Consider the following 10,625-nt stretch of genomic DNA (forward strand, 5'->3'; position numbering starts at 1 on the left):
TATCAATGCAATTCTTTAAATAAAAATCCACTAATATATTTTATGTCATCCTTAGTGATGTAACATATTTAAAATTTTTGTCAAGCATTGCTTAATCTTATCAACGATATAGTATATCGCTGACGGCATGTGTATATCTTTCGGTGTAGTTGCTGATTCTTTTTGTGCAACATTATTACACGCGTCCTCCTTATCTATAATCTGAGAATGTTTATGAAATGGTTTCGAATGTTTTTTCATTGCTCTAGAATCAGGCTTTTCGGTTATTACATTTGAAAATATTTCTTCAGTATTAATTTTAGGTGTTTCACTATCATTTTGTAATACAGATTCTCCATTTGTGCTGATCAAGCTTGTTGGATCAGTGGTTATCATTCTATTTAAATCGTAATTTGATGATTCACCATTTCCATATTCAATGGGTATTTGTTCATCACTTCCTTTATTATTATGTTCTGGATCTTCTTTTGTAGCTGTAATTATATCATTTAGGATAGGTGTAGTAGATGGACCATGTAAAATGGATTCTTCTGACCTACTTGTTTCTAACAATGGTTCATCTGCCTCTGTTGCTGTATTTATTTCTCTAGGTACCGTCATATCAGATATTAGAGCATCAGGTAAGATAGCTGAAGTAGTACCAATAGCTTCAGTTCCAATAGTTGGCTCTTCAGTAAATTCTCCTGTTACAGTACGTTCAGGATCCTCAGGATCTTCTATTTCCGAGAATGATTCAGTTGGAATTATATACGTAATTGGTTGTTCTTGTGGTTTTGTAGTATCAGGGGTTATCGAATTGGTTAATATATTATTATATTCTTTTTCTAAACTAGGATTTTCAGTAGCAGAAGTTCCAACGGGTGATTTGTCTAAAATTACTTCTGTTACTTCATCCGGTTCTGTATCAATAAGGGTTGTTGAATCAGTTAAAACTGTTGGTTCGGTGTTAATATTTTCAATTTCAGGAATCGGTAATTCAGGATTTTCAGTAGTAGGAATTACAACCGGTGATTCGTTTAAAACTACTTCTTTTGTTGGTTCCTCTTCCGGTTCTGTATTGATAAGGGTTGTTGGATCAGTTAACGTTGTTGGTTCAGTGTTAATATTTTCAATTTCAGGAATCGGTAATTCAGGATTTTCAGTGGATGGAATTCCAACCGGTGATTCGTTTAGAACTACTTCTTTTGCTGGTTCCCCTTCTGGTTCTGTATTGATAAGGGTGGTTGGATCAGGTAGAATTGCTGATTCAGTGTTAGTATTTTCAATTTCAGTAATTGGCAATTCAGAATTTTCAGTAGTAGGAATTACAACCGGTGATTCGTTTAAAACTACTTCTTTTGTTGGTTCCCCTTCTGGTTCTGTATTGATAAGGGTTGATGGATCAGTTAATATTGTTGGTTCAGTGTTAATATTTTCAATTTCAGGAATCGGAAACTCAGGATTTTCAGTGGATGGAATCCCAACCGGTGATTCGTCTGAAATTACTTTTGTTGCCGGTTCCTCTTGCGGTTCTGTATTGATAAGGGTTGTTGGTTCAGTGTTAATATTTTCAATTTCAGGAATCGGCAATTCAGAATTTTCAGTAGTAGGGATTGCAACCGGTGATTCGTTTAGAACTACTTCTTCTGCAGGATCCCCTTCCGGTTCTGTATTGATAACGGTTGTTGGTTTAGTGTTAATATTTTCTATTTCAGGAATCGGTAATTCAGGATTTTCAGTGGTTGGAATATTAACCGGTGATTCATTTAAAGACACTTCTTTCGCTGGTTCCTTTTCCGGTTCTGTATTGATAAGGGTTGTTGAATCAGTTAAAATTGGTGGTACAGTGTTATTATTTTCAATGTCAGTAATAGGTAACGCAGAATTTTCATTAGAAGAAATTCCAACTGGTGATTCGTCTGAAATTACTTTTGTTGCCGGTTCCTCTTGCGGTTCTGTATTGGTAAGGGTTGTTGGTTCAGTGTTAATATTTTCAATTTCAGGAATCGGTAATTCAGGATTTTCAGTAGTAGCAATTACAACCGGTGATTCGTCTGAAATTACTTTTGTTGCCGGTTCCTCTTGCGGTTCTGTATTGGTAAGGGTTGTTGGTTCAGTGTTAATATTTTCAATTTCAGGAATCGGTAATTCAGGATTTTCAGTGGTTGGGATATTAACCGGTGATTCGTTTAAAACTACTTCTTTTGCTGGTTCCCCTTCCGGTTCTGTATTTATAGGGGTGGATGGATCAGGTAGAATTGTTGGTTCAGTATTAACATTTTCAATTTCAGTAATCGACAATTCAGAATTTTCAGTAGTAGGGCTTACAACCGGTGATTCGTCTGAAATTACTTTTGTTGCCGGTTCCTCTTGTGGTTCTGTATTGGTAAGGGTTGTTGGTTCAGTGTTAATATTTTCAATTTCAGGAATCGGTAATTCAGGATTTTCAGTGGTTGGGATATTAACCGGTGATTCGTTTAAAACTACTTCTTTTGCTGGTTCCCCTTCCGGTTCTGTATTTATAGGGGTGGATGGATCAGGTAGAATTGTTGGTTCAGTATTAACATTTTCAATTTCAGTAATCGGCAATTCAGAATTTTCAGTAGTAGGAATTACAACCGGTGATTCGTCTGAAATTACTTTTGTTGCCGGTTCCTCTTGTGGTTCTGTATTGGTAAGGGTTGGTGGTTCAGTGTTAATATTTTCAATTTCAGGAATCGGTAATTCAGGATTTTCAGTAGTAGCAATTACAACCGGTGATTCGTCTGAAATTACTTTTGTTGCCGGTTCCTCTTGCGGTTCTGTATTGGTAAGGGTTGTTGGTTCAGTGTTAATATTTTCAATTTCAGGAATCGGTAATTCAGGATTTTCAGTGGTTGGAATATTAACTGGTGATTCGTTTAAAACTACTTCTTTTGCTGGTTCCCCTTCCGGTTCTGTATTTATAGGGGTGGATGGATCAGGTAAAATTGTTGGTTCAGCATTAACATTTTCAATTTCAGCAATCGGCAATTCAGAATTTTCAGTAGTAGGAATTACAACCGGTGATTCGTCTGAAATTACTTTTGTTGCCGGTTCCTCTTGCGGTTCTGTATTGATAAGAGTTGTTGGTTCAGTGTTAATATTTTCAATTTCAGGAATCGGTAATTCAGGATTTTCAGTGGTTGGAATATTAACCGGTGATTCGTTTAAAACTACTTCTTTTCCTGGTTCCCCTTCCGGTTCTGTATTTATAGGGGTGGATGGATCAGCTAAAATTGTTGGTTCAGCATTAACATTTTCAATTTCAGTAATCGGCAATTCAGAATTTTCAGTAGTAGGAATTACAACCGGTGATTCGTCTGAAATTACTTTTGTTGCCGGTTCCTCTTGCGGTTCTGTATTGATAAGGGTTGTTGGTTCAGTGTTAATATTTTCAATTTCAGGTGTGGGTAATTCAGGATTTTCAGTAGTAGGAATTACAACCGGTGATTCGTCTAAAATTACTTTTGTTGCCGGTTCCTCTTGCGGTTCTGTATTGATAAGAGTTGTTGGTTCGGTGTTAATATTTTCAATTTCAGGAATCGGTAATTCAGGATTTTCAGTGTTTGGAATATTAACCGGTGATTCGTTTAAAGCCACTTCGTTCGTTGGTTCCTTTTCCGGTTCTGTATTGATAAGGCTTGTTGAATCAGTTGAAATTGGTGGTTCAGTGTTATTATTTTCAATTTCAGTAATCGGCAATTCAGAATTTTCAGTAGTAGGAATTACAACCGGTGATTCGTCTGAAATTACTTTTGTTGCCGGTTCCTTTTGCGGTTCTGTATTGATAAGGGTTGTTGGTTCAGTGTTAATATTTTCAATTTCAGGAATCGGTAATTCAGGATTTTCAGTGGTTGGAATCCCAACCGGTGATTCGTTTAAAACTACTTCTTTTGCTGGTTCCCCTTCCGGTGCTGTATTTATAGCGGTGGTTGGATCAGGTGGAATTGTTGGTTCAGTATTAATATTTTCAATTTCAGTAATCGGCAATTCAGAATTTTCAGTAGTAGGAATTACAATCGGTGATTCGTCTGAAATTACTTTTGTTGCCGGTTCCTCTTGCGGTTCTGTATTGATAAGGGTTGTTGGTTCAGTGTTAATATTTTCAATTTCAGGTATCGGTAATTCAGGATTTCCAGTAGTAGGATTTGTAACCGGTAATTCGCTTAAAACTACTTGTGTTACCGGTTCTTCTTCTGGTTCTGTATTGATAGGAGTTGTTGGATCACCTACAATTATTTCTTCACTGTTAATGTTTTCAGTTTCAGTAGTTGATTCTTCGCTCAAATTTTCTGGTGCTTTATATTGATCTGCCAAATTAGGATCTTCAGAAATGGGAATTTGCACGGATGGTTCAATTGGAATTTTTGATGTAGGCGGTTCCTCTTTCGCTTCTACATTATTAAGGATTGCAGGATCGTCTGAAATTGTTGGCGCAATGTTCATGCTTTCATTTTCAGTAATTGGTTTTTCGCTGGATTCTTCTTGTATACTATGTTGGTTTTCTAAATTAGGTTCTTCAATAGGCATTTGTACAGGCGATTCAGTTGGAATTATTTCTGCAATCGGTTGTTCCTCTGGTCGACTAGGGGCTGTAACATCCTCTGTAATTATTGGTAGGGTGTTTTCAGCTTCATTAATTGATTCTTCGTTAAATGCTATTGTTGTACTATGTTGGTTTTGTAATGTAGGATCATCAATAGGAATTTCCAAAGGTGGTTTGTTTGAATCTAGGTTTGTAATCGGTTCGTTACTTTTGAGGCTTGTAGGATCGGCTAAAGTTATTGGTTCAGTGTCGATGTTTCTGATTCCAAACGTTGGCTCTTCGTTAAATTCCTCTGTATTACTATATTGTTTCTCCAAACTAGGATTCTCAGAACCAGGAATTTTTTCTCGCTCTATGTTTTCTAACATTGATGGATCATCTAAAATTGTTGGTGCAGTTCTATCTTGGTCATCAGGTGATTGCTCCTCAGGATCATCCATTATAATTCTCGTATGACCATTTTCAAATGGTCCTGCTACAGTCGTAGATTCTAATTCTTTATTCCCATTTACTTCGATGGGTAAATTAAATTCAGTCGGATACGTGTTCTCTACTGCAATTGTTGAATACGTGGCAGTTATAGGTATCGCGAAATCTTCAGTGTTTGTAAAACGTGACTTTTCCAAAGCACGTTCCGTCGTCGTTACAATATCATTACTATCACCTGATCGCGTGAGTTCAGATACGAATGGTTCGGTGTAAGAAGTAGTTATCAACATAATTTCATCATCATTCTCAGACGTTGAATTAGTCGTAGTGTCTTCTTCATTCGTAAACATCGTTTCACAAGTTTCCGATCTTCTCTTTATCGGAAATACAGCTTCCTTTAATGCCATATTTTCTTTCTTTCCATCCCATGGATGATTTCTACACGAGGATAATGATTCTGGTTCACGACAAGTACTGGATGGTTTACACATTTCAGTTTCTGTGTCATAAGCCATATTTTTTGGACACGTGTAGAAATTTTTGTTCATTTTCTTACCATGCATCGAGCAGGTATAAAACAAACCACAGTTATCTGGAACCGGAAATGAGCCGGTTTTTAGGCAATCGAGATGTTGAACAGAATCAAAAATATCGGAATTTTGTCCGCTGGTAGCAGAAATATGCTTCTCACGAGGTACCAAGATACATTTTTGTAGATGGCTTTCGAAATGTCTGTTTTGGGGACACTGGGCCAAAATGGTTTTGTTCTGTCTGCAAATGTAGTAGTATCTTGGATTTGTGCAGTGTGGTTTTAATACATTCGATCCGCAAGATTTTTTGTTATTTATATAAAGCGCTTTTCCACCACCGATTACTCCCATACAATCGCCCTTGTCTACGTCGAAATATTGGTTGATCCTGCATGATGGATGCTTAGATTTTAAAGTCCTGGGATATCTGTGTGCTTCATAATTTGTGATATCTGTGGCATCAACGTCCTGTAGATAATTAGAAGTTCATTTATGAGATTGTATATCTAAAAAATAATTAAACTGACGATCTGCGATTTTACAATGACGGAAGTAATCTTTACATAGTTTGATTAAAAAGAGATGAATTTTATAATTATGGAATCTGTTTTCTTTAAATCGTGACGTCATTGGCATTTTTTAATAAAAAATTGTAAAAATTCTGAGAGAAAGCTGTTTAAATATTTAAGTTAAACGAAACAGTCTATATTTGTTAAATATTTAATCTGTTTAATAAAAATACCTATAATTAAAAGAATTATTATGTTAAATTTATTATTGCAAAAGTATATAAAATTTATCTTATATTGCTCCGAAAAAATAAAAAAAGAAACAGCTTGTAAATTCTGCCCTATCTAATGTCAGAACACACAAAATTATAATAATAAAATAATGGAAGACTTACATTTAATCTGCTCACTGGTTGACTAACTACGATTAGAGTCACAAATTGGAATAGTAAAACTAGAATAAAACTCTTCATATTCGATAGTCACATTAATCGAAGTGAAAGTTTTTTTACTTATTTGATCAGTGAGAATACTTTTTACACTCGATGCCGAAAGTTGTCTGTCCATCAAGGTAACGTGTTTCAGCACTTTTATATCAAAAACGTGCTGGATGATAATTAAGCTGCGATAATTGCAATTATCGGGAACGTCATTTTACACAATATACAAGTGCGTGATCAAGTTTACACGTTGTTCTTCACATAAGTTTGCTTAATTAACTGTGATTAAATTACGTCGGTAGGCACGTTTTGTAAATTAGGTAAGCATTAATCCTTCTGATATTCAAGATGATAACAATAACGACGAATATAAAAGAATGCAATGATCGTAAACTTAGAAGTATTTAATAGAGGAAGAAAGGAACACTTACAGATAAAAACAAATATTTATTACACGAACATACTGGCAATAGGTAATAAGTCAGTAACAAATCTGTATATACAATGTTTCGTTGAAATACATATCTACAAAACAATTATCTTCTGTTTGTTCATTAAAATAGCATACACAGTAATTTTTTCCCTGTATGCTGATATAGGACTCGATTCTAGGATTGTATATCGTTGTTTGTGATTAAAGCATGGGCTGTAGAACTTTTAGACTGATCAATCGTTATCTTCTGTATGAGAAAAAATCATTCAACATTCGTATTGTGGCACTCTGTATGTAAAGTTATTACTTGTCACAATATGAATTCCTGCACCATAATATGGTATCACATAATGCGAACCATCCGCAGGTCCCACGATTTGTGTTGCAATAAGTATTATATCAGCAAATTGGCCAAGAAAGAGGAATCCCAAAGTACTTAACTTAAGAAAGCCCAATGCTGGATACCCGAGATAAAATCTGTCTGCCCCGAACATTCCAAGAAATATAGAGAGTAACAATGATGTCTCAAATGAATATCCGTTTCTGTAAATATAAATATAAAAAACAACTTTATTTATTGTATGTATATGTTTTTACATTAAATGTTAAATATGATCTTCAGTATCATGTTTATAAACACATTTTCAATATTACAAATATTAGTAAATTCTATTTGAAACATTAATATAGTAAACGAATGATATTATATATACTTACGTCCATTTACAAGGAATATCTTTCTTGAATGTGTTATTTTTTGTTTCTGTACAAATGAGGCCATCCGCAGCCAGACATAACACTGAGAACAAAACAGTGAATATATAATTTAAACTTCCATGTACATAAAATTAGAAAAGGTAATAAATTTATCTATCTATGAACGAAGAAAACAAAAAATTTTAAATGATTAACAACTACAGAATGCACGTTTTCAAACTTGGAGTACATCTGACATATAGGTTATGTCGAACTTTCCTTCTTTTTCAGAGCAATAAGAGGAAAAACACAATAAAATTTATCTACCTTTGGCTTTATTTTCCTTCGTGCAACCTTTGGGTTGTTGCGTTTTCGGATCTATGAAATCATAATCGGGATGAGGACAGATATATTGTCCCATTCGTAGGTTACTGCAGTCGATTTCATACGTGTAATCAACACCATTGCTCAGCGGTATCGAGAGAAGAAGCAAAAAGAGCCCGCTAAGGTATTGCATCAGGTGGAACATGCCGTTTCATTTTATAACAATTACTATAAATACCACACTCTGTCACTGTATCTACTGTCTCCCGCAAGTTCACAATATCCTGTACATGTTTGTATTTTGAACGCACTGTCATTAAAACGACTTCCCTCTGGCGCCAACTGCTTGGAATGTTCATGAACTATATTTTATGATATTTCTTCTGGCGCCAGATTTTCCGTTAACATCAAATGCATCGCGTTAAGTGAAACGTTTTACAGATATGATAGGCTAGAATTTTAACACTCGAGTCGCATTAATTAACTACTTCAGTTGAAGTATACAATTATTCATAGTAAATAGCGTGATACTTCTTGGAGAAGATGAAACTCTTCTTTTTGTAAGTACTATTGGACGTTTTATTAAGATAAAATGGATAGCCATAAGAAGGGTTAGAATAGATATAATGCAATCGAATGCAAAATTCATTGTAATAATATATTATTTTGGAATTTTGCTTTTTAGTTATGTTGCGTGAGATCGTGTAAAGGGTTTATACAAGTCCGCCGTTTAGTCGCGTTGGTGGTAAGAAATAAACAGTGGAAGACCGCCGTGATAGTTGAGCGTTTTTTCTGTGCTAAAATGGCTTCTTCGTCGTTGAAAAGTACTCGGAAAACTTATAGCTTTGAGGAACGAGAAATTTTGATAACCTTGATAAATAAGTACGAAGATATCGAGGATAAGAGGTCCGATCCGATATCGATGTATAAACGAAAATCAGCATGGTCTCAACTGGCCAACGAATACAACTCGATGGTAGGTCCTCAAGCGATACGTTCGGCTGTACAGTTGAGACGCTGCTGGGAAAATATGAAAGCATGCAAACGGAATCGTGAAGAGAAGAAATTACGGTAAATACAATATTTTCGCGATATCATCTACCTTTCATTCATGTCAGCCTATAAATATGTAAAAACGCGGGAATATACGAATATTGTATAATCATATGATTAGGTTGTTTCATTTATCGTTCTCATCCTTCTCAGATTTTTTATTTTTCAGTTCAGAGTTTTTACGTAATATAACCTTTTCAGTATATAAGTTAGTTTCCTACTAGTTTATAAAATTTTATTTATTTCGATTTCTTATCAAATATTATTGGAGATATAACTAACGAAATTTGTATAAATTTATGGAATGACACACCTTTATATCGATTTTTTCAGTGGTATTTCGAGAAGTTTTTGTCACTTATCTAAGGATCACACACGGTCGAAAAGTTGGGAAAATAGGAATCCCATGGCAGAAGTTCCTATTCCTACCGGAACCGTAGGTTTGCCGCCAAATGTCGTGTTTGAGCCAAAAGAGTCTGAACCGTTTACGCTGCAAACTGTCTGTACTATAAAGCCTTCAAAACAATTCTCGAAAGAGGAAAATAATTATAAAGATTCAGGTTATTCCTTCTTCCTTTTCATTTTATCTCCTTTTATCTTTTGTTATTGATTTCTTTTCTGTAAAAATCACTGCCTTGATTTTTGCATTCTACAATTCATCCGCCATTTATGAATAATGGAAAGGAAAAATATTCAAAGGCTTCATTTGTTCTTTACTTTACAATTTCTATATTTATATCTATGTGATCTATTGATTTATCTATTTATTAAAATATTTTACTTTACTATTTTATTTTTTTCCAAAGTAAAGAGACTCGAAATTTTCTGCTTTGCCGTCTTTCAAACGAAGATCTGCAAAACTTAATAATTTCATCTCCCAAAAACATGTCATTCAACATTCCCTTTATTACCTCAGATTCTGTCAAGAGTAAAATCGATTCGAATTCGTTATCGCACGGTTCAGTAACCGACTGTTTCGACAAATCCAAAAAGGATTTGGACTCACTCATGGTGGAGAAATTAGACAAAGACGAACTACCGGAGAAAAATCGAATAATTTTCAAATCGAACGCAACTCAAACGTTCATCTCTCCTTCGATTGTTCACGAGCAGCCTCGAAGAACGAAGAGATCCCTTCACAAAGAGGAAGAACTGCACGTATTGGCTTTATCGGAGGCACAGATGAAAGTTGATATCGCTGCCATGTTGAAAGAGGAGGCCAGAATTAAATTAGAAGAGGCTCACTATCGTAAAGAAGAGGCGAGGCTAAGGATGCTTCTTTTTACGTATAAGCTCGATAGGATAAAGGAAGATTGACTCGAGAGAATAAAATGAATATACTTACGTACGCTTCGTGCGATGGCTTTGTTCACTTCTTTTTTCACGGTGATCAAAAGGAAAGGGGGAGATACCGTTAGATTAAATATAAACGAACGATATTCGATATCTGTAATATCTGTTTATTAATAGCAATTTCTTTCTAACTACAATTGAAATCGTAATAAATAAATGCTGGTAATTTTAGTTACTTATGATTCGCTAATAATAGTTTTCAAACACGAACAAGGAGTCTTCTCAATCCTTGCTATCGATTATTTTATAATTTGTTTCGTATAATTAATATAAATATACCCATTTTATATTGTTCTAACTTAAAACTGAATG

At 34.8% G+C, this 10,625-nt stretch overlaps 3 protein-coding genes and 1 long non-coding RNA gene across 4 annotated transcripts; 2 read left to right on the forward strand and 2 right to left on the reverse strand.

The window, feature by feature from the left end:
• Positions 1–46: 46 nt before the first annotated feature.
• Positions 47–5,988, reverse strand: LOC126865807 (uncharacterized; the record flags this gene model as incomplete). The annotated part of the gene is made up of 1 exon (XM_050618703.1): positions 47–5,988. A coding segment is annotated over one exon (5,937 nt), but the record flags the coding sequence as incomplete, so codon positions are not given.
• An 893-nt stretch (positions 5,989–6,881) lies between these two features.
• Positions 6,882–8,251, reverse strand: LOC126865662 (TM2 domain-containing protein CG10795). Its single transcript, XM_050618452.1, has 3 exons — positions 7,911–8,251; positions 7,605–7,686; positions 6,882–7,430 (listed from the first exon to the last, which is right to left on the reverse strand). Exons 1-3 carry the CDS (start codon positions 8,110–8,112, stop codon positions 7,154–7,156), a joined length of 561 nt encoding a protein of 186 aa, XP_050474409.1. The 5' UTR covers positions 8,113–8,251; the 3' UTR covers positions 6,882–7,153.
• LOC126865668 (uncharacterized) lies at positions 7,604–8,058 on the forward strand. Its single transcript, XR_007689619.1, has 2 exons — positions 7,604–7,744; positions 7,875–8,058. It is a non-coding gene; the product is annotated as an uncharacterized LOC126865668 (long non-coding RNA).
• A 40-nt stretch (positions 8,252–8,291) lies between the features above and the next one.
• On the forward strand, positions 8,292–10,611 carry LOC126865658 (uncharacterized). The gene is made up of 4 exons (XM_050618446.1): positions 8,292–8,467; positions 8,593–8,978; positions 9,294–9,520; positions 9,877–10,611. Exons 2-4 carry the CDS (start codon positions 8,710–8,712, stop codon positions 10,275–10,277), a joined length of 897 nt encoding a protein of 298 aa, XP_050474403.1. The 5' UTR covers positions 8,292–8,467; positions 8,593–8,709; the 3' UTR covers positions 10,278–10,611.
• The last annotated feature ends 14 nt before the right edge of the window (positions 10,612–10,625 follow it).

The sequence above is a fragment of the Bombus huntii genome, chromosome 5 (assembly GCF_024542735.1).
Source record: "Bombus huntii isolate Logan2020A chromosome 5, iyBomHunt1.1, whole genome shotgun sequence".
NCBI lineage: Eukaryota > Metazoa > Arthropoda > Insecta > Hymenoptera > Apidae > Bombus > Bombus huntii.